General features: G+C 31.9%; 1 protein-coding gene across 1 annotated transcript in view; it reads right to left on the bottom strand.

Annotated features, from left to right (window-relative positions):
* The window catches only part of Chsy (Chondroitin sulfate synthase), a 157,069-nt gene that overhangs the window by 105,498 nt on the left and 25,387 nt on the right, over nucleotides 1-26,184 (bottom strand). The window contains exons 2-3 of the mRNA XM_076401947.1: nucleotides 22,078-22,443; nucleotides 18,570-18,748 (exon numbers count right to left, since the gene is read on the bottom strand). Of these exons, the coding sequence (XP_076258062.1) occupies nucleotides 18,570-18,748; nucleotides 22,078-22,443 (545 nt within the window). The remainder of the gene's footprint in view (nucleotides 1-18,569; nucleotides 18,749-22,077; nucleotides 22,444-26,184) is intronic.

Here is a 26,184-nt window from a genome sequence, read left to right as displayed (position 1 = left end):
GGGCAGATTGTGGACTCACGAAGAGTAATAAAAAAAAAAAAAAAAAAAAAAAAAGGGTAAATGATGTGGCTCGGTGACCTCCATTCACCGAAAAACGAAATGAAACAGTGATGTTTACATTATGTGACCGTTATTTATTGGCAACATAAAAAAATTAGAAAATACAAAATACATAAAATGGATGGCAGCGGTGTTACCTGGAGACGAGGTTTGCTTGTTGTTGGTCGATGGTGGCACGTCTAAACCAAACGAAGATCGGTTACTGAATTGATCGAAATACCCTTCAATAACATCCCAGATAAACGTCTCGGGGTTGCCAGCTGTTTGTTGTCGTGTTCTAGTTGTCGCTGCTGGCACCCCGCCCGGGTTCAACATCTGGGATTATATTTCTTGATACATTGTTGACCGTTATTCCACGATGAAAAATTCGACATGCCTCAAGGTCGCTACAAATACTTCAAGCAAGTGGATTATAAGTTCATTAACATCTATGAATCAGTCAATAATAGCAGATTATACTGTGTAAATGATTTCGTTTAACAAAGTTTCCGTCTGCCGATGAGTCAAAAATGTCAGTCAAATCTCGTTAGTTTCTTGTCAAAAACCGTTTACTCTAAACTCGTTTATTTGCTTAATTTAGGTACTAATTAATGTAGAAAACGAACCGACAATTTAACCCATTACAATTATTACCAAACCCATCAATTATTTGTTTAACGCAATTCGCGATGACAGCGAACCGTTTTAAGTTTCCGGTAGACACCGATGAGTCCTCGCGTTTGGATTTCGCAAATGATGAAAGTAATAGAGACAATTCAGTAACTGTCGTCGTTTTACCCAATTGGGATAATCGGACGAAGCGTGTGAGAAAATTATTCGTAGTACTACATTCAGCGAACGTTCGCAAGTATTTTCATATACGTGAGCAATGCAAGAACTAGTCGACTTGAAAAGAAAACAACTATTTATGAAAATATTATAAATTTATAAGTAATGTATAGCCTGCGCCCCAGCAGTGATGGGGAAGGAGGAGGGATAGGAGTAACAACCTGGTTAAAAAAAAGACCAAGGTTCATCAAGTCCGGGGTGATAGTATCCTGTAAGGGCCCCTTAATAATGTTACAATTAAGGCCTCAACGGTAGTGAGTGTGGAGAGAATGGCTCTCGGGACGGCGGATTTAGCGGAAAAGATATTTTGAAACTAACCATTCCAATCTTAAAGTCTCTGAGTTGTTTAAACTCAACCCTGAGATTCAAGTGCAATTATGTAACTAAAACTGGCGTAACTAGTTTATCAGATTCTGTGGAGACTAGTACTAATTGAAACGCTATACCCCGAATCAGAAGAAATTAGAGTGCTCTAGCCAGCTCAAATCCTAAATTAAAACATTCTTTGGCAAAATCAATATCATATAATTTATCACCGGGAAAACTACATATATTGGGAAACACGCTAAAAGATCAAAAAATTGAAATTTTGGCCCAGTAGGAAACAAGATTGCCAGATGATAACACCTTAGACTTTGAAAATTACAGATTGGAGAAAAGTATAATGAATAAAAGAATTCTTAAAAATAAGCCAAATCTGGGACTAGCGTTCGCAGAACACAAGACATATCACAAGACAGATTAATGGCAATCTCCTTAAAATATGTAAATAAACTGTACACAATAATTAATACACATATGCTGATCAATCAAGAACATATATCTAATCAAGAAATATTGGATGAATCTTGGGAATCTTGCAAGAGAAGAAAATGTCCAAGATTCCGCAAAACCACGTAATAATTATAATGGGCGGTTTTAATGCACAATTACAGAAAGAAAGGAAGTTCGGAAAAACGATCGGTGAATTCCCTGCAGATAAATGGACTAAAATTGGAAAGAGAGTGGTAGAACTTCATTCAATTCAATTCAACAGAAACTTCAATTTCAAAATGAAGTCAATCCTCTTTAAAAAGAAGACAGAAGCAAAAAGTTGGGAACTAATTAAGCGAAAAATTATTAAACCAGCCCAAGCGAAAACTTTGCAAAAACGGAAGAGGCAGCCTTAGTAGAACGAACACTGTGAATGGGCTGTCAAATACCGCTACGATGCATTAAAAGCATTCATATGTCACATACGACATATGACATATTCTTGACAACAATTCCTAGAAGAAACGCATTAAAACTATTAAGACGATCAAAAAAGCCATATGAGAAATCCGATTAACCAACAAGAAAATCGCGAACTTGTTACATATTTCAAGAAACTTCCAAAATCCTTTAAAAACTAACCCAAAGTCAGAGCCACCAAAGAAAGAAGAAATTATCAGACGAATTAAAAGACTAAAAAGCAACCGGGTGAAAACGGAATTTTTAAAAAGGCTCCTGATGAAAACCGCCTTAATCCATCCACTACATAAGAAGGGAGACAGAACTGATGTAAATAATAACAGCGGAATCTTCCTTTTTCCAGTCACCTACAAAATTTCCTCGCAATGCCTCCTCGGCCGAACACAAGAACGACTTTAATTCAAAATTGGGGAATATCAAGCAGCTTTCAGGCGGCTTGACCAATTCGGTCTATTGTTTCAACTGTTAACCCATATTTTTTATATTAATTATCACTAGTACTTAAACACTTGCAGGTCCTTGTTTTAATTAGATTCTTAGATTATATTGCAGATAACCAGTTTGTTATCTATATTTTGTTTTCTTCTTTATTTATCTTCAATATCCGTGTCACCTGTATTCGTGTATATAGAGCACTATGATTAGATCTTTTAAAAAATTGTATCGACACAGTGAACCGCGCGTTTATTAAATAACGTTCACACAATTGCATCCACTATTATCTTGAAAAGCAATGAAGGGCCGACAATTCCTTGGTAAAAACCATCTGAGATAGTGAATTAATTATAAAATGGCTAATATAGTATATTATTAAACTATATCAGCTTTCAAAACTGCTCCAAGGGCCAGTAATTTATTTAGTCGAGCACCAAACAAAAATAATAATCAAATGAAATGGTAAAAATGTTAATTGTTTGCTCTCTGTTTCTGTTCCAGACCGCAAGATAGTGAAAATCTCCAACATTTTTCAGACCCAATGTTTTCATTCGCAAAGAGCAATTGTTTCAACAAGACCACTATAAACTTGCTAAAAACAACAATAAAAAATAGATTTTATCTGATAATAAAATTCCTTTAAATTAAACTTTGTATTCTTTAAAGTGATTTAAACCCAAATATGAAGGAATTATGTTCATTTTAATGATGTTGGCCGTGATGAATGTCTCAAAAAAACAATGTTTTCGTGTTTGAAATGTCAAAGTAATTAAGAATTTTTATATAACATAAAAAAATAAATAATTATAAATCAGCCGGTTTATGTCGCAATACTAAATATATTATATATTTATTTGTTACGTATAAATGTATTTCACTTCATATTTTTGCTTTATGTATATGTTATTATTCAAAAATATTGAAGACGGATAACATCATAGTAAATGTTAATATAATTATTGTTCATAAACTACAAAAAATATTACTAAAACAACACACCGAACTATTAAAATCGTACATTACAACCAGAATGTTTAGAGTCAAACAAGAAGAAGCTTACTCTACAATAAAAGAAACTAAAACAGGTGTACCACAAGGAAGTGTACTGGAGCCAATGCTTTATCTACTCTATACTTGTGATATACTACAAATGGAGAATATTAAGATGGCTACATTTGCTGACGATACTGCGATTATAGCTGTAGGAAACAATAGTGAAGAAGCCTCCCGAAAATTACAACAGGCAAGTGGCAATATAAATAATTGGACACAAACTTGAAAAATAAAAATTAACGAAAGTAAGTTTGTGCATCTGCAGTTCACCTACAATCAGACCGTACAAGCAACAATAACATTAAATAATACTAAAATTTCATATAGCAATAACGCTAAATATCTCGGAATGAATCTCGGTGCAACACTTCGCTGGAAGGAACATATAAAGAAGAAAAGAGAAGAACTGGAATTGAAATATAGGAAAATGTACCGGCTAATTGGAAGAAAATCACAATTATCATTACATAATAAATTGTTGTTATATAAGCAAATACTGATACCTATATGGACATACGAAGTTCAATTATGGGGATGTTCTGGAAGGAGTAACATAAACAAAATACACATTTTTCAGAACAAAGTCCTGAGAGGTATTGTGGGCGCACTCAAATGCTATAGGACTGATTACCTTCATCGAAACCTTAGATACCTACAGTCAGTCGAGAAATCAAGAGAATTGCAAGGGGCATGAGGAAAGATTCCATTCTTATGAGAATATTGAAATATTGCAGCTTTTGGATACCACCAGAACAGGACACAGACTCAAAACTATCAAACAATCTGATCTTATGTAGTGTTGTGTAGTAAGGTGCATATAATAAAAAAAAATACAGCAGTGACATGTATACATATTATTTCACTAGAGACTGAGATAGAGCCGATGGGCCCTCCTAGTTATATACCTAGATTTAAGTTATCGTTAGTGTAAAGACAAATTGTAGGTTAGTCGGACAGGACTAATAACAATGTAATAATCAAATAATAATAAAAAATGGTATATGTAGCAAAAAAATTTGACAATAAAGCGACTGTTTTTCATAACAACTCTATATACTGCTGAAATAATATTAATTCAATGCTAAACACATATAATAACAGAACATATAACAACAATATATAAACGAACGTATGCACGACATATATAAAAGGGATTTGGTAGGGTACGCACCTAACTTTTTAGTCTTTTTTAAAATTTTAATCTTTACTGCGAAACATTTGTATAATATTATTCAAATTCTACCCTTGTCGACGACTTGATAATTGAAATTGTCGTGTCTATCGTCTTGTCGATAATTTGAAAGTTTTAAATAAACAGTTTCATATTACTTAACGGGTGGTATCTCTTTTGTTTGGAACAAAAGAGATGTTTGTATACCAAAGAGACAATTACATCAATTATAATATATTTTTATTTAGTATTCCTTATTTTTTAACTTATTTTAGACCCAAGTTTGAATTGTATATAACTTCAGACGTTCATAAAATTTGGGAAAATGTTTAAGTATATTGTTACATAATAAAAAACAATATTGGGTATTTTGTGCAAATTAAAATATTTAAAGCAAATATAATATGTGCATCTACAATTTCGAAAACAAAATTTTAATCTTCGAAAAATTGTTGTTTTTGGTCAGCTATGAGTAAATGGATGCTGCCATTTCAATTAAAATATTTTTAAATCATAACTAACTATAGATATAATTTAAAAGTAATGTCCATTATTGTAGAACATGTAATAGAAACAATCAGAATGAGGCTTTAATCTCAGATTTTAGTGTATCATTTAATATAGTCAATAAATTTTCAAAAATGGAAAAAACTAAATTTCTTGTGTTGATTCAGTGATTTTTTATGGAAAAATAGTATGGAAACCAATCAGAAGCTTGAAAAGAGCTAAGGAGCTTCTGTTCCAGAGAAATTGCTAAAATTGCTTGCTCTGGTAGCAGTTATTCCGAAAAAAACATATAATTTAGAAAATAGGTTTGAAAATATTTGAAAACAATATGACGTTTCAAATAACTTTTACAATACGATCTCCAAGGAAAACGTACAACCTCTAAAGCATGCATATTTATTAATATATACAAGCTTACTTATACTTAGCAGTGATCAAATCGGGGGGCTACACAGAAACACTGACAAAATAAGTATTCAAAACCTAGTTTTAATTTTATTTAATGTATTTCTTTAGTGTGAGATAAATGACAGTAAGTAATATCAGAAAGCAATATATTTACATGCAATATATACAAATGTCTATATAAAAATGTGTGTAAAGGTCATTCCCAGATATTGGAAGAAATCTTACATCCACTAATTCACATTTGAGTCAAAAAGACTTAATTAATTATTGGGTAGACCCAGTGAAGGCAGTTTAAAGGGACCACCAAAAACAAAACAAAATTGATTTCCTTAAACCGGATAGTTATTGAATTATGTGATAATATGATCCAACTAACAGCTAAAAATGAGAAAACAATTGGTATAAATGTGAACACAACCGAGCGCTTTATAAATCTATCTTTACATTTTACAATTTTCGATTTGATGCGTTCCATTATGTTTCTACATTGTTTACAAATAAACTAGCTTTTGAACGTTGCTCATAAACAAAAATTAATAATCATTCACGTTCACTTCGGGTCAGTAAAATTAAATTGAAATACGTGCTATTGACTTGTTGTTACTATTGTTGTCAGAAAGTTAAAACACGTCGAAGATTGGGAGTTGTTTTCTTTTAAATATCAAATTCAAAGGTCAGAGTAGAGATTCTACACAAGACATATGAGATCAAACGTGACTTATTGTCGAAAATATTAATAAACAACTACTATAATGATAATCGATGTTCTAGTGTTTAATTTAATCAAACCGTTTCGTTCGTAAATAATGAAAATGGAACTATAAAGTATTTGGTGCATCGAACAGCTTAGAGAATAAAATAACTGATGGATGATGTGAGTGCAACAATTGCATTTTTTGCGACACTACATAAATGATTAGAAACTTAATTATCTGCGTTTGTTTAGGTTTTGTAACTTTTAAAAAGTATTATGATTTATTATTTAGGAGATTTATTACTGTATCTAAATGAATGACTTAATCTAAGAATCGGATGGTTTTACGACTAGATCGATCGGCTGTTTAGTAATTTACAATTACAATCAAACGAAACATTGTTACTAGTTTTATACTGATGATTTTTTGACGTTCTAGCCTTGTCACCTCAGCAGTGACCTTCAATATTATGATTGTGAAATAATGTGCCGAATTTATGCTTATATATACATATGTAAATATATTTTCGTGTTGTTTGTAAAATGATTATAAATAACAATATACAGCAGTATTTAAACATTATATTGTAGCGACCTTGAGGTATGTCGAATTTTACATCGTGGAATAACGGTCTACAAAATACCCAGAAATATAATCCCAGATGTTGAACACGGGCGGGGTGCCAGCAGCGCCAACTAGAATCCGATAACGAATAGCTGGCGGCAACCCCGACACTTTTATCTGGGATGTTATTGAAGGGTATTTCGATTCATTCAGTGCTCAACCATCGTTTGGTTTAGTCGTGCCACCATCGACTGCCCAAGCCGCGTCTCCAGGTAACACCGCTGCCATCCGTTTTATCTAATTGTATTTCACGCATTTTTATATTACTTCAATAAATAACGGTCACAAAATGTAAACACCACTGTTTCATTTCGTTTTACCTCCATTCACCGAGCCACATCATTTACCCTAAAATATTTTTCAAGATTATTTATTTAATGTAATCGGGTAAAAAGATAAAGTTTTAGTTTATAAATAGAAAAATGGTTTAAAAGCATATATATTACGGTGGTAACCATTAGGTCGCGTATTTCATTGAATTTTTCGATTTTCTTTTTTGAACTCTTTCAATGTTTAGTTAAGCTTTTTGAATACTTTTCGTTGAAGCTTTAACGAATATTAATTTAAAAATATTCCAAATTAACGATAAATAAAACTATTATTTTATTTAGCTGATAAAAATGGATAATTGATAATGTTGTAGATTGGTTATTATATATAATTATATTATTTAAAAATTGCAATTCAAATACTATTAAATTCTTTGTTAAAAAATTAATTAAGTTTTTTGCAACATAGTAGAAGCCAGCAATTAACTTTTATTTATTTCCAACGCGGATTGTTGAACTACTAAGGGTAATGAAAAATTAATTGATATTGTCAACAATTTGATTTGATCCTACATACTGGTTCAATTAAAATGTAGTCAGTAATATAACTTCAAATTTTACGACTAATATCATGCTACTTAACAATTTGAAATCAAACAAGGAAGAACTGTTTGGTACGGCATACCAGCTTCTTATGATAATGGCTGCCATTGCGGAACAGATCGTTCAAGTAATCCAACTATAATTTGACGAATAAGAAACTAATCGTACTTAAACGTGCTGAATCTATTGTTGAAATTGCTGCTAATGCATAATAAATATTTAGTTTATTAGAGGAAACTCTCACAACGACATTGCTAACTATATAATTAACTATTATATCCTAGTGTATTATTCAGTTCTATTAAATGATTCGGCATTATAGCTGATACGATGATGATAGATGACATAATGAAACGGATGAAATAATACTCATTACATTTGGTAACATATTTATATGCTCAATATATTGTATAGCGTCCTTGAAAAAACTTCTCGATGATCTAGATTTTAATTTACTTACTATAGGGAAAAAAGGTGGTCATTATTGCGTTGTTTTGTGTAATTTATAACTGTTTATAAAATGTGTGTGTTGAATGTAATACGCTGTAGTAGAACTAAGAATTCGACGCCACTTTAATATTTAATCTTTCATTAAGATTCTTAAGTATAAAATGCATCAAATTTAATTTGAAAATTTTAAATACCCAGCAAGTCACTTTCGTTAAAAATCGATCAAAATAATTTTGTTCATCGATTCATTGTTAGTGAGACTTGAGATTACTATCATGATTCTGAATCAAAATGAAATAAAGAATGAAAATTTTTGGGAAATACAACAAACTCATATTGTTATTGTAACCTATTGGATACAGAAATCGATGAAAAAATATTTTCCATAATCACAACGCATCTGGTCACATTGAAAAATTATAAATAAAATTAATTAACTAATTAGTTAAAGTACGAAAATCAACTTATTCACCAAACTCGTCTGGATGTAACTATTTTTATCAAACAAATAAATATTAGCTATCGTAGGAGGTATTTTGCAGATCCGCTGGAAAGCCGAAAGATCAAAAACTACACCGACAAAAACGTTGCAAAACCCCGCTAGAAAACTTTTAAATTATTTTTAATGGCAAATGTACTTATTTTATGCTATTGAAACTCTATATGTGCTCATTGGATACTCGAATACTATCAATATCAAAACACACACCTAATTCTAGGGAGTTCTTGTTTTATTTGTCAAAGCTATTACAACCATCTTCTCACAATAACCAATTATTCGTAGCCAATGTGCCATATACAAATCTGGGATTTTGGATTATAGGGAAGAAAAAAGAGCATGACGTCATGAAATGAGAAAGGGCATAAAATATAAAAACTTTTAATTTACTTTAAAATACCATTTGATATTATGGAAATAAGAGACAATTTGTAGGACGACTGTAGCACTCGTTACACCATTCAATCTTCTAAATTAATCAATTGTTCAAACACAAATACTTGCACATGGCTGCGATTCCTCGAACAGATAGTCCATAATCATGGTACCACCTGTACCTAACGTGTATTACAATAATGTTTCAGCCGAGGCCATAAAAATAGCAAATGTCGACACCACTTTTTGAAAATCAACGCGCTACTTTTTTTTTCGTAAAATAAAATAATTACGTTAAAATAGTTTAGTTTTTTGCTTATCTAAATCCTCATCTTTCTTCTCATGTTGATGAATATAAGTATTTTCCGTCATAATATATTTGTAATGTGTGGAAAATGTTATAACACAAAAAACAAACTAAAGTTTTGAGGAGTAAAATTATTGCTTATTACTACGTTGTGAAGTATGTTACATCTTCCAAGAACGCATGTCGTTAACAATTAATAAAAACACTTAACTCTAGCCAACATATATTCAATTATCATAACGGAACATAACCATCAGATTATTAATTTTCAATTAATTTACAACTAATTTAATGATGTAAGTTGGACCAAAGAAAAAAATTGTTCTGTCGGTGTTCGATGCAACGCAAATTTGAAACTAATTAAAACTTTTGAGGAACCAATTATAGACCAAAAGTGAAAGACGTATTTTGAACTGAAAATATTTCATGCTGCATCATATTACCGTAAAATTAAGAAAAAAATCGGTCTTTCGTCGCCAACGGTCTACTGGTCTAATGAATGGAAGTCAACGGATCCTCTTTCATGACTTGACAAGAATTAATGGCGTTTAGGTGGTCCAGAGGTTGAACTAATTCATATAGGGAGTGGGGAATATTAAAAAATACTTAGGTTTTAGGCATCTTAATTTAGTAACTTCACTCTTGGCAAAAGATCATATGCATGTTACACTATCAATGTAATATGTACAATTTTTATTCCGTTGCATGTCCAAAGTTTTTCTATGATTGAAAATCCATTGAATCCTTCGAAATCCATGTTTGGTACCTCAATAAAAACAGACAATGTGTTACGAATATTGATACAAGCTCATACAAAACTGTCACGACTATCATGATACTTTAAAATACAATAAAGCCATTTTCGTTAATGCTTTACTCTATTTTCATCATGACACTCAAAAAATAAGTAGCAACCTTCGTACCAGAACAAAGGTTACATATATAAACAAACTTTTTATCAAGCGTCAAAGTAAAATGCAAATTCTCCAATAAACCATTTTATCGCCTTCTAACCAAACATTTGTATCTCGGATGAAAATTAGTTCTTTAACATGTTTTGAATAAATTGGTGTATGACCAAATATTACATAGGATTCCTAAGATAAGACATCCTAAGATAATCTAACAGGCAAGAATGGCACAAAATTTAATGCACTAACTTTTTTTCTTCTTATATCGGGATTTTAAAATATTATATTATATTCTATTATATTCTCGAAATATTCAGAATTTGTTCTATAAAGTTTATAATATAATTAGTAAATTTGAGGCAGTTATATTTCCGATTTGGTCTTATTTCATTTTAGTCAACATACAAAAATCAATATATAATAAATCAATTAGTTTTATCGATAGTAAACAATTTAAGTTAACAGATAATTTCGTATTGAGAACATACTATTGCATATTCGGATATGTTTATACAAATTACAACAAATTGATGGCTTTACTGGAAATAACATATATAAACAAACATATATAATAAACAGTAAACAATTATTATCGGTATTGTTCAAATTTTAGCATAAAACATTTAAACACACGGTATATAACAAAGAAATAATTGCCATAAAAAGTGGCAGCCTTCGGGTCAAACACTTCTAATAATTGAATAATTATCTAATAACGATTAATTTTCATTAGCTTGGTTACTACTACTAGGTTCATTACAATTACGCAATTAATGTTTTCGGGTGATTGCAATGATTGACGTACAGATGGCAGCTTAATTGAAAATACTAACCCTACAAAGCTAAAATTTTAAGTTAAAAGGCGCTATGTTGATTAGTAATTGTTTTGGACTCATCAATAGCGAATGTACTGAATAATTTTATGTATTTTTTTAATGAGCAATGAGCAAAGTTTTACTATATTTTTAATTAAAAGGTTCCACTCCAACCAAAATGAAACTCCATTTCCAGACATCCCAATTGATTACGCAAAATATAAATTATGCATTATAAGGTACTTAGATACAGGTATATAGATACACAAAATAACTGGTCATCTAGAAAATCATTTTTCAACAAATGATGTGAAAAATCTTATATTTCTTAGAAATATAATCGATTCATAACCATGAATTGTACTAAATAGAAAAAAAGGTTTTCTAAGAAGGGGAATTACGGCACCAATAGCAGCGTATTGGTTGAGAAGTAGACATTCTCATGACACCTAAAGTAAAATATAAATTAACAGCACTATTGCGAAAAAAAAAGAAATGCCTTTGAAAAAATGAAGTGACGTCACCAACAGCAACGTATTGGTTGAGAAGTAGACACTTTTTCCGATGATGATGATGACACCTAAAGTAAAGTAGAAATTAATAGCACTGGAATTAAAAGCAAGAAACGCCACAAAAAGTGCCACTTTTTGATAGATATGGGTAAAAAAACTTTCATTAATTATTTTCAGAAAACAAAAGTAATCAATAAACAGAAAGAAACAAACCAATAAAGGAATACATTGAAAAGAGAATGATTGCGATAGATTTAGAATTTCTGAACAATAGTCGAATGCGAAATGATCTCAATTACATTTTGGATTAAAAAAATCATCAATAACCAATGCTGTATAAAAAAGGAATGTATGGAAGGAACACCAACTCACAACACTCAAGCAATATTTCTTATTGATAGTTTGGCTTAGAGGAGGGAATTAAATATGAATAAATACTGCAACGTATAGGTCTAACTATCTTTATTACTTATTATTTACCAGTGCCAATACAAGTTCGTGTGACACCATCTATTAGTCAATAATAAAACTAAAATATTGACGCCATTTTAACATTTAATCTTTCAAAAGACCATAACCATATCATTGTTAAAATTCGAAAAATAATTAAAATAATATTGATGAGACTTAAGTCAATCACCATGATCTGGAACTGAAACAAAAAAATTGAACATTTGCAAATGAATAAGATAAAAAGAACAGAAAGAAAATGATTGAAAGATTCAGCTTATTCTTGTCAGTCATATTTAGTTCTGACTGAAAATTATAATTCTTAAACAAAATTACATTAAAACAAATTTAAAAAATCGTTTTACAACAAATTCCTTTTTATTTCAGAGAACTTATTGAAACTCCTAGTTTAAAGTGATCATCGCGTTACTGAATGTGTCACATGATACTATGTTAAACTTAAAATAATTTAACCAATTTAATATATTATACACCCAAAATAGCAACTATATATTTTTTTACACCAATTACGACATAATACACTTGCCAAATAATTTAATAGGCCCGAATAACACCATACATGGTAGTAAATTATTCGGTTAGACAACTCTGTCTGTTTTGACTAATAAAAACATCTCTTTAAATATCTTACGCAAAATGCCAAGGACGTTCTAATATTAAAATTTTCTTGCAACTAAAGTAGATAATTTTGTTTTATTTTTTCTGTTTATAATTCACGATAAACTGAATAAATTTATTTACGAAATAGGACAAATAACATCTGTATTAAAAGTAATTCAAATGAGCATACTAAATAATAGAATTTAGCATTAAATAATATCAAATAAGCGGACATCTCCAATCAAATGTCCTCGATTATGTTAAATGAATACATCATAATAATATTAACACAGGAGCATAAAACAACTAGTCGATATTTGCTCCTATAATATCTTGTGTTGACATTTTATATAATGGAATCAAATTTAACCGAACCGAAACTGTTTTCGTAATTGTATTTTTTTTTATTTTGTCATATGAACACAGGATTGGGTTATTTATAATTAAAATACGTAATTGAAATACAAATATTTGATATTTATGGTTCAATCACTTCTTAACGATGTAATTTATAATTGGTATTTCACCTCAACACTTAACGCTGAGATATTTAGTAGATAATATATCAAATATTTATAGGCTCAAAATATATTCGAACATAAATACATTTAGCGATCTTAATGCTCTGCAGAAAATAAAGTCCGATAGATTTTATAAGCAAAATGGCGACCACTGAATATGTCATCTTCAATGTCAGCAAAACTAACCTGTACCAAGCATCTTGTCAATTCAGAATTTTCATTCTGAAACGGAAACTTAAATTAAGCTGTAAAGCTGTTAATAAGAGCTGTGTAGAACAAGGAGCCATATTGGCATAATGCTACTACACTGATTATGTTGTGCCCACCACAATAAAATGCGTTGAATGTCAGAAAGCGTCACAGATGCCCAGCAAAAAACAGATGAGTTCGTTCTCGCTCTCGTTCTTTAGAGGCAAATTATAAAAAATATAAAATAGCACCTGGAAGCTTACACTTTTGCTTTTATTAAATATAAAAAATACTAACAACAACAAAACTACATAACAATCTAGTGTTTATGAAAGGAAATTATTTTACTGATTAAGAGGATGGACTGGATTAGTTCTATTCTATTTGTATAATTTAACACCTGACTGTATATTATATTTTATATTTTAAATAAAAAACGTTATAAGACTATATTCTACATTTTTTTGTATTTTAAATACATGCGTGATAGTGTTTGACAATTTTGTATTTGAATTAAAGTAAAGCATATATTTTATTTTGTCCAGCTCTGTTTGAAGAGAAGGTTCCTCATAGTGTTACTCACCTGCTTTTACTCCCAATTTATACTAACTTATTACTTTATATTAATTTAATTTAAATTTCAAAATTAAAGTTAATGGATTATTAACAATTACTACAGATATTTTCACGTACAGAAAACACAGTTGTGATACTACCCCACTAAATATATAGAGGTTCAGAGAACAAATAATTGAAATAATCATAGACAGAAAAAAGCAAGCCTAGAAAAACGTTTTAAATATAGAATCAACTTAGAGTTGGAATAAAACCATTAAACTATGACCAGCAACTAGTTCAATCCAAATTCGCTCTCATCCATTTTGACACTAATTAATAGGAGAACTTCAGAAATAATTAAATAAATAACAAAAGTTTCCTACGGTCAATATATGAATATCTTAAATAGACCTCAAATCCTCATTACTAAATTCGTCGCCACTTATAAAATGTCCCATTACCTTTCTATTCTACAAACAGTAATTAACAGCGTCGGAACAACTATTATAAAATAATTGCAAGAAAGAGATAAAATCGTCTCGTAATATAACTATGGGGACAAAAGACAATTGAATTTGGCTTAAAATCATACCGATATCCTTGACCATAATTCGACGATTAAAAAAATTCAATTAGTAATTTATTAGCTCCGACTGATTTGACGTCAGCGTACCGGGGTCAATAGTAACAGAAACTTTTATTTGATATCTTATAACAGTCAATATAAGTTTAAAAATAATTATGTTAAATGAATCAGCATCCCAATTATTAGAATTGTTTTGATTTGCTTCAAAATATATTATATATGATAGAACAGTTTTCAACTAATTTTTATGGAAATAAATTAAATGTATACTTAAGTGGTGACAAGGGCAATGACCAAAAAAGCCAATTATGATGTATGATGACAATCGTAATCTACTATTAGTAATACAATTGATGACCCAAATTAATATAATTTTTTGGGTCTACAAAAATAAAACTCAGTTTGAATAAAATAAGCTCAAGGGATAATAAGTGATTGTACCTCTTTTGATAACCGTAATAAGATCTATGAAGAAAATGTGAAGATGAAATAAAATAAACAACAAACAACATATATAAAGTTAGTTTATAATAGTAGCACATCAAAAACTAAATTCGGAATCCAGCTCCCAAAAAAACTTTATGGACCATAGCCACCAAACAATATTAGATCATGGACTGAAAAGACCCGAGTCTAATATATAGATGGCGATAGTTTTATTGAATTCACCGCCTTTTCAGGTAGTACCAACCTTCAGAAGAAAGCTGTTAAAATTTCATAACATTCTACTCATAAGTTTGTCAGTTATTGTGCTAAGAGTGACACTACTTTTGTTATTTTCCAAACAGTAAACCAAAAACAATTTCGTGTTTCAATTTTACACTGTTTCTTGATGGAAAAAAATACCGTTCAAGCGACGCAATAACTTGAAATGTGCTATAAGGACTCCCCTCCATCATAAACAACAATAAAATGTTGGTTTGCTGACTTCCAACGTGGTCGTAGAGATACCGATGATAATGAACGCAGTGGACGTCCAAATGAGGTGGTAACCGCAGTAAACACCAAAAAAAAATCAACAAAATCCTTTTGAGTGATCGAAAAGTGAAGTTGCATGAATTAGTTAACATCGTAAGGATATCAAAAGAACGTATTGGATTTATATTGCATGAGCATTTGACTATGAAAAAGTTCAGCTGTTCAAAAACGTGTGGATGATTCTGAGCAGTGTTTGGCCATGTTTAAACGTAACAAACCGGAATATTTGCGTCGATACGTGACAATGAATAAAACATGGATCCATCACTTCACTCCTGAGTGGACAGCTACTGGTGACAGGCCTATTTTGAGACAAAAGATAAATCGTTCCACAAAAATATTAAGATCAAAAGTAAAATAAAAATTAAAAAAAAGTAAATAATAAATAATAACAGTATGGTAAAAGAAAAAAAACCGAAAATGTAAGAAGTAAAAAAATACAAATAATTAAAATAAATAATTATTATAATTTATTTTAATTATCTGTATATATTTTTCCTAAAAATACGCTGACATTAGTAGCAGAATAAATAAATCTACAGATTCTCCTCTATCAATTATTTCCTGTCTACAAATCTGAAAAAAACTGGATTTCTTTTTAAAATTTACAATAGCGAAAGCGAAGAATAGTTCCTACGACACTATAAAATCTCCGCTAAAATTAAAATCATAATCTATATTGAACAAGTGGAACAATCAAATTTTTGGAGTGGAATGCATTTCGGTTCTCGTATTTGAGTTTTCTAGAAATGTCATGCTCTTGCAAACATACACTAATTCTATTGATTTTTATTTATTCGATAAAATTTAGTTCGAATTGAGATATGACTTTTTAAAAATTATGGAAAACATAAATAAATAATTTCAAGATTAATATATATATATATATATATATATATATATATATATATATATATATATATTAAATATCTAACATAAATATCAATGCGTTTTGAAATATTTGCAATTGTCCTTAGTTAGTTAGTTGGTTCGTTCAAATAAAACTATAACAATCTAATTGTTATGTTATAATTTTTATCGCCATAGGTTATAATTGTAGTTTAAGAATTATAAACCCGTCAAATATATGATTTACGAGAGACATCCTTGACGTAGTTTAAACTCCAATCACCTGATCAGCAGTGCTCAAAATTTAATATTTACATTTCATCACTTCTTAAACCCATAAAACATAAAATTCGCAGATTTAAAACATAACTGGCTCCCAAAACCACTTTCCAACACTAAAACCAAACTAGATATGGCGAAATATTCCTAAACGTTATTCAGTAATAAAATAAAATAATATAAAATATTATATTAAACCATACAAAAAATTAAATTAAAGTATTTCTGCTTAATAGAACAGGATTCAACATCGAGAGAGGCCAACATGCAACTTAGTTTTGGTAGTATAGTTTGCTAATAAATATCTAACTATAAAATATGTTAAGGTGTAAATTGGCCTAATAAACATAAGATTGTTATTCATAGTAACAAAAGGCCCGCTTAAAAGTACATGCAAAATTCAATCGTTCAATAAGTTATTGATAAGAACTTGAGACTATAGGGAAACAAACAAGATGTAGTATATACTTAATGCGTTCTGCGCATGTGCATTTCAATAATTTGCTTAATAATTAATTAATAATTAATAAATATAAAATATAATAATAATAATAATTCTCTGATTATTATTTGCCAATTCTATCATTACGTTTTTATCTAATTTGGTTGTGAAAACTTGATAAAATTCAGAAAAAAATGACGAAATATTAGTTTTGAACGAAATGAAGAACAGTAGGTAATAGACAACAGATTGAGTTTATGAATATATATGAATCCTAGTAGGCATCTGCCAGCATCATATATATTACTAACATAAAGTTCATTGAAAACCCTAACTACAATTAAAATATGAATATATATTCTAGATGTGACAATATCAAAAAAATTACCAGAATAAAGTAATTATTAAAGCTCATTGTTTGGTTTGGTACGTTAAATTTCTATATATCAATATTAATGTTATTGTTCACAGTAGTTATTTAAAAAATGGTGTATGAAAATTTACATTAAATAAGAATATATAAAAGTATCCATAGTAATAGAAATATACATATTTGAAGTATGTACAGTACATATATATCTTTTACATATATAGATTTAGAGCTACTATGTGGTGTGAAAAAACACAAATGCCAAGGAAATATATTAATAATACGTAAATATATTATGTTTTATTTATGTTTTCGATACCTCATCTAAAAACTTTTATTTATATTATTTTAAATTAATTAATGAAAAATAAACGTATATTACTAACTGTAAGCAACATAAAAATATCTAAGTATCAATTAATTGTGTTGCATTGTAATGAATTGCATTTCAAAGAGCATTAAGCTATTAATATAGTATATATAATATAATAAGAAATATGGACCTTTAAACAAAAAAAAACTAACTAATTTGAAATGTTAATTATTTTATTTAAATGCGCATGTGCTCAGTTAGCCAACCCTCTATCAGACCTTGTTTGTTTTCCTGTAGTCTAAGAACTTAATAAGTGATTTGAATGATGTTTGTGAAGTAGTGGAGACCAATCGACGTTAGGATATACCATAACTTACAATATTGTTTGGCGTTTAAGCATATAAATTACTTCAACAGCAGTTGTGGTAAATCCAGTTAGTGAATAAAAAATAAATATGAACAAGACCAATTTGAGGAATACACTTATTTGTGGTAATGAAGCAACAAACGTATGCGTTGTAAAATTACCCACAAAAACTGCTAAATTGATATAACATTCGCCTCAGCAATACCTAGCTGGGTACAACTAGTTAAAAATATAACTATCCAACATAAAAGGATAAGTCTCCAAATACAATAGGATCTATAACCTACTCACCTCATAATTCCATGTGCACGCTACTCCAGCGAAACGTCTTACACATCTTCCCACTTCGACATCTTCATGAGTTGTATACAGGTTTTGAAGACACTCCTCGATATATGGCGCTATCCGTTTCAACGTTTCGCGACTCATGATGATACCAGGTCCGCCCATACAGAAATTTTCATCCGAATCTATAAAATTGAACTCTTAATAACTACGTCGGAATTTGAAATGAAGTTGGCGAAATCTTCCAGAACATCAAGAAAATATAAAAAAATATCATGACAACAGAACAAAAAAAGAAAGAAACTGATAAAGGCTGGTAATTGACAATCAAATTTGGCCTAAGAAATAAATAGACCAATAGGATAAAATATTGTATAAAGTAAACAAAACGAGGGTCAAACAATAATTATTGAGAATTAAAAAAAATAAAATTAAATTATCGTAAATAAATATATTAAATTTCACAATAATAACCATATTTTTCTTCCAAAGTTTAAAAACGTTTCTGACTAAACGCTTTTAGGAAAACTATAAGTTTTAACAAGATATCAGTTTTTTCTCATGATTAAGATATTTTCCTTCACAAACGCATAAAAAAATCAAAGTCACACATTACCAAATCTAGTGAATAAAAGGCCTCAATTAATACTTAATTAATACTCAATAACACGATACATTATCATGATTTAATATGATGCTCCTTGGTACTATACCGAAAACTGTAACACCCAAAGACAAATTGTTGATATGAAGAAAAAATGTTGATACAATGTTGATGTCACGAGGACCCAATTTTCAGTTTAGACTCTATCATAGCATAGATAATTCCATCTGTCGAGATTAAAAGCATGTAAATCAGCGCATATAAACCAAACATATAACAAAACTGTTAGTTCATTCTTTATACTAGTCGGTAGATAATTCTAATTGATGCGAAATTTCTCTGGTTACAACTGCATCTCTTTAATTACATACATTTATTGAATAACATATTTCTCAAACAGAATTGAAAAAAACTTCCTCTGATATCACTGAATCACTGTTATCAAAGTTCCATTTATTTTGTAGTATTAACCAGATGTTTTAATTCTCAATAACCGTAAATTAACCCTCAAATATTAAAAAACATAACAACTCATTCTACATTGGGCCTGGAAAAAAGTGCTTATTTTTTCGTTTTTCAAAGCACATGGAGTGAACTTTAAATAACTCAGAAATGATCCATAGTAGTGGCACAAATTTACGATTATTGGCAATTTACCTCTACACCATTTTTAATGAAGAAATTTATTAAAAAAGTGTGCTATATTTTGCAACATGATACGATAACAGGTCAAATGAAAAGTCCCCGGCCTACCATAGTAAAACACATTTTTGGAAAAATTATTATTTTTTTATTCATAATTATATTATAACATAATTCCCTTCAAGGGTAATACACTAATTATAGCGACCCTCTAACTATCCGATACGATTTTTGTAGTACGATTTGTCCTTTGCTTCAAAATAGTCCTCAATTTCAGCGCTCACCTGTTCATTCGACGAAAATTTCTTCCCAGCGAGAATTCTTTTGAGATCTGAGAACAGTAAATTGTCGCTGGGGGTCACATCCGGAGAATACGGTGTATGAGGAAGCAATTCCAAGCCTTCACTGACTTGTGACTGGGTGCATTGTCTTGGTGAAGCAGCACTTTCTTTTTCTTCAAATGCGGACGTTTTTCGGCGATTTCGTCCTTCAAACGGTCCAATACAAACATTTAATAGTCGCTGTTAATGATTCTTTCTTTTTCAAGGTAGTCAATAAAAATTATTCCATGCGTATCCTAAAATACAGACGCCATAAGCTTGCCAGCGGACTGTTGCTTTTTCCCACACTTTGTAGCGGGTTCAGTCCACTCGGATGACTGTCGATTAGATTTCGGAGTGAAATGATGGAGCCACATTTCATTCATTGTCACATATTGACGCAAAAACTCGGGTTTATTACGCTTGATCATCTTCAAACACTGCTCCGAATCATCAATTCGTCGTTGGTTTTGGTCAAAAATGAGCTCGGGCGGCACCCACGGCATTTTCCACAGAGCTTTGTCATGCCCAAATATTCGTGAATGATATGATGTACACGTTCCGTTGATATCTTTAGAGTGTCTGCTATTTCATTCAATTTCAATTTACGATCATTCAAAATCATTTTGTGAATTTTTTAAATGTTTTCGTCGGTAACAACCTCTTTTGGGCGTCCACTGCGTTCGCCGTCTTCGGTGCTCATTTCACCACGTCTAAACTTAGCATATCAATCCTCGATGGTTAATTTTCCTGGGGCAGTATCCAGAAACTCGGAATCAATCCAAATTTTTGCTTCAACTATATTTTTTCCCTTCAAAAAGCAATATTTTATCAACATCCGAAATTACTTTTTATAATTTTTTTTCACGATAACAAAATTTGCTTCACTCAAAATGCTATAATTCACAAACTAATGATCCGACAGCTGTCAAATTTAAACACGCATCTTTTGAGGGCTAGGGATAACTAAAAAACATATGAATTTAATTCTAGTAGCGCTATCTGTGTGTCAGCCCGGGGACTTTTTAATTAGCCTGTTATGCTATAATGTTCTTCGCTTTGGAAGAACGCAGCTTGTGAAGAAATATACGGTATGTACTTTTTCAAAATCTGCTGTATGGAAATCACATGGAAGCATATGAGCAACGCCGATATTGCAAGTAACCACGAAACTGTTATCAACCAATTATATAAATCTGACTTCAAAAAAGAGTATGTATGAATATCCCATGAGTTAAGCACGACCACGTGTACGGCAATCGGGAGTGGTGGAAAAAAGAGTTGGTGTACCATAGCAAGATTGTGTGCAACCAAGAATGACGCTAAAAAAGATAATGTAATGAGACTGTGGAAATTTAACAGCGACATCTATCACTTCTGATATTTGCGGAAGTCTCCCTAATATAATTAACCTTAAGAAAGAAGTTCTTCGCTCATGGCATTATAGCTCAATAAGAATGAAAAACATTTTAATTATATAAATTCATTGTCATATTCTGACAAAATTAAGTAAATCTTACAAATAAGAACCTACGAACTTCTTCCCAGACCCATTAAATATAATAAAATAAATGATCAGAAAAATAACATAGCTGACATAAAATATGAAATGGAACCTATAATGGGCTATTACATATGTGTGCGAAAACAGACAATAGTCTGATTGAACTGTCGATATTATTAGAACGAAAACATATTTCGTAATGAGGAAGCAAAAACATGTAACTAAAACAGATAAAACCCAAACGTAAACAATTACAAACGAGCGAAAAGCTGGGAAACCTAACTGTAAATGATCCAGACTATACTATCAGATATCTTTTATTTTGAACTGAAAATCTTTTGGTAAAAAACCAGTTAATATAAAAAACCGTAGTGGTTTGTCAAGTATCATTTAAATGTTAATTGCCATTTTCTATAAGTTGTTAAAATGTCGCTCACAACTTACCCAAAGATAAATGTCCCCTCTCCTCCTTGGTTCCTCTACCAGTCTGGCCGATGAAAAACGGTTTCCTAGAGTCAACTGCTCTTAACAGCTCTTCTATTTTGTCATTCCTTATGTAAACATCATCGTCAGCTCGCAAAAACCACTCGTATTGGTCGATAAAGTGATCGTGCATATATTTGAGCATGGTAAAAGATTTCTTCTGGGGCGGGTAAGAATCGTCGACGCCCTGCAGAGCCACCAAAGGCACATCGTCCGACGTGGAGTTCTCTGACGAGAAGATCATAGTGCGCCCGGGGACGTTTTTGCCCCACGTCTCGTAAACAGCCTTGGCTCTAGTGTCGAGGTATTGTTTGGCAGTCATTACACCTAGAAAGAAAAGAAAAAAATAAGAAAGGTATATGTAACAGTAATGGAGTGATTATTTGCTACTCAATCACCAATACCATATCACATTATGAAGACATGCGATTGGACAGCTAAATTATTCATCAAGATTATCTTTATCGAAAAAGGCACAAGTTTGAGTTTAAGAAAGACACAAAATGAAAAATGTGGAGAGAAAGGGATTAAATGTGAATACTCTAAATTTTATTGATAAAATTATTTTTCTACTAGGTTACTTGGTGAACATCCTATCACCTACATCGATCTTGCAATTTTTTTCGACAATAACAATAGCCGCGTGTCTTATAACCAAGTGTTTTCACATGCCTGATGACGATATTGCAGGTGTTAAATGACATCAACTCCAATGCTTATTTGAATACGCGTTAAACGTTTGTAATTCTTGGGCAATAGTTGGCTTCATTATTGAATTGTGAGTCTGTCATTTCCATCAACCTCCACTTCTGGATTGTCAATAAAATACATTTGCAAAAATTTATTATTTACATCTGGTTGTAACAGCGCTCATAATAGGTGAATATTTTTCCTGGTATCTGCAATTATTCAATATTTTGTTAACATATTTCTGATATAAATCTTAATGTCACCAAATAACTTTTCTGGTATAATACCAAGAGGAGCTCAAACTGTTAAAACTAGTATTAATGGCTTGCTTATATCTAATATAGCTATTATTCATATTGCTTAGTTTCCGTATTATTTGTCATTTTAAGTTGTCGTTATACATAAAGCATTATATTACCTGAGTTTATTAATCAATTACTAAAGATACCATGTTAAATAGTGAAATGTTTCAAATCGTTACTCGGTAGTTATAAATAAAATTCGCATTTTATATAATTTACTTTTTTAGAAACGGGTCTGAAAAAAATTCACAGTAGATTAGATGGTTAAACAATATCGACACAGAATATTATGCCTTCCTCCCTACCACTATATATTCAATCTAAAACTGTTTGGATATGTAAAAATAAACATTGTCTACAGTAATATCTTTAGTCTGGATGAACTCCATCACATAAGAACACAAACGTAAGAACACTGTTACCAACTGACACCAACTGTTAGATTGGAAATGAAGAGTTGATATATTAACTTTTAATTTTTCTTGAATTAACAGAAAGTGACAGTGACCGAATGAAATTTATGTCATCTTTCGGGATATAGAATTATGATCCAATTCTGACCATTACCAAGACAGGGTGATGAGAGTGGAAAATGTAATTGTGAAAATCGTATTGTAGAGTGTGAAAAATGTGTGTGCATAGATATATGTGTAATTGCATGACAAGAGGACTAATACTAACAGTTTTACAGATATGGCAAATGTATTAGGAAGAATGCAGTGATTAAATTTAATTTTACCAAGAATAATGTACAGATGTAGTAATAGGAGAAAATAAGGAGAAATACAGTGATATTAAAATGGCTTGACAAGGAAACGCAGCAACGAAGGAAACAACTAAAAGGTAAATATGCTCTGTAATGAAAGTAAAACACATTACTTGGATATACAGTTATTAATTAGGTAAATTAGAAAAGTTCAACGTAAATATGATAAAACAACAGTAACCTAATAACTTTTGTGGCTGTATAATCAACAGTAATTTAAGTATTTCTAATATATATATATATATATATATATATATATATATATATATATATATATATATATATATATATATATTAGATGTACAGGAATGTTAAAATAGTTCCGTGCTAGCTCTCGAAGAGAACGGTCGTGTCCGGTCCGCCGAACCTACCTGCGCTTCCGAGAATTACCCGAAACTTTCCCTAAGACGGTCGACCCGTTATCACGTTTCACCAGTGCCTACGTAAAAAAAAAAGCGTCTGTAAGCGCCGAAAAGGCGTTTTTACAGACAAGGCAATGGCGTCATGTACGTCAGAGCCGACGTCGCCTCCTGAACATAATCCCAGTGTTTCAAATTCAAATGGACCATCTTCAGAAGACAGCCGAGAAGTGCTTATAACGGAATTGAGAAAACAGAACGAAGACCTGCGAAAGCAGATAGCTGACCTTAAAACGTTCGCAAAAGCCCAAACAGACGCCCTGAACAAACAGACGGAAAAGCTGGAAAAGAGCGAAAAGGCTTCCGAAGAGCTCAAGGAAGAAATAAAAACTCTCACAGCTACGATAACACAATTCATGAAGCATCAAAGAGATGCCATGGAAGTAAAGATTCCCGCTGCCATAGAAATTCAGTCCCAGACACCAGCTAAACCGACACAACACTTAGACCAAACTGAAGACTCAGAAGACGGTTTCACCTTGGTGGGAAAAAGGAAAAGAGGGCCCGTCACTCCACCTCAGGAAAGCCAGCTGCCGAAGGCCGGCAACAAGGGAAAACAGGCTCCCAAATCACAACCCAATCCGGTAGCCAAGCCAGCCACTAAATCTACCCAATCGAAAGCCAAGGCTAACGTACAGCCTTCGATTACAAAATTTGCCACCAGACCAGTGCAAAACAAGCCGACCACCAAGACGGCCCCACAGCCAGTACCGAAACAAGTTACCACAAGACCAACCCAAGACCAGCCTGCGCAGGTAAGTAGCCAGGTCACTAAACAAGTCTTAACCTCCACAGCAAAAACAGTGCCAACCGTTTCGGCGACTGTTTCTCAAAGTCCCCCAAAGGAAAAAATTCCGCCTATAGTGCTCCGTGATAAGAAGAGGTTCATGGAGCTTATTAGAATTACTAAGGCACAATCAATAGACATTATAACCCGAAATAAAAAGGACGGCATTTTCTTATTCGTCGCCACAAGCGACAATTACCGTAAACTTACTACCCTGCTCGAGGAAAGGAATTACCCTTACCATTCCTTCTGTCATCCGGAGGAGAGAGCATTCCGGGTAATAATAAAAAACATCCCAGAATCACTCTGCATTGACGAAGTACGTGAACTTCTCTTTGATCAAGGCTTCCATCCCAAATTTGTGCAAAGATGGAAATTAAAATCCGGGACAGAACTACCAATTGTTCAGGTAGTTGTCCCTCGCGAAGAGCGACAGATCATATATATGACCAAACTCGGCGTCATCACAGTGAAGGTCGAGGTCCAGAGAGGAAACGGCCAGCCAGTGCAGTGCTTCAACTGCCAGCTTTTCGGGCACTCCAGCTCATATTGCCGAGCCCCCCCACGGTGCGTCAAATGTGCCGGGCATCACGACACTAGATCCTGTACCAAAATCCCAGAAGCATCTCCAAAGTGCAGCAACTGCGGTGAAACTCATACCGCAAACTTCAGCGGTTGCACCTGCCGTCCTGCTCCAAGAAAACCAAAAATTCCGACCGAAACCAGACCTCCACAAGGTTCTGCATGGAGTAACCAAGGTGGCAGAAAGCTAGCCCAAAAATTAGCCAGCGCTACCCAGCCTGCTCCAACTCAAACTCCTGCTCCAACCAATACACCGGACCCTAACTCCACAATGCAGGCGTTTACTGACCCGCAGGCTTTCCTACAAGTGATCGCCCTGGCTCACCAACTTGCTCGTCTTTTTCCAAATGTCGCCGCCTAAGCGGCAACACTTACCTGTCTCTATAACTTTCAGCAGCCTTTAACTCTTCGAAATGGCTGTTCCGAAATCTCTTATACTGATGACATGGAATGCAAATAGCTTACGCGGAAAGCAAGCGGAATTGGAGGACGTCATAACATTCTATGACGTCGACATCGTGC

The sequence above is a fragment of the Rhynchophorus ferrugineus genome, unplaced genomic scaffold (genome assembly GCF_030347505.1).
Source record: "Rhynchophorus ferrugineus isolate W39M unplaced genomic scaffold, kcgeb_rfMv2 rfM4, whole genome shotgun sequence".
NCBI classification, from domain to species: Eukaryota; Metazoa; Arthropoda; class Insecta; order Coleoptera; family Curculionidae; genus Rhynchophorus; species Rhynchophorus ferrugineus.
This window is presented reverse-complemented; position numbering and strand designations above follow the sequence as displayed.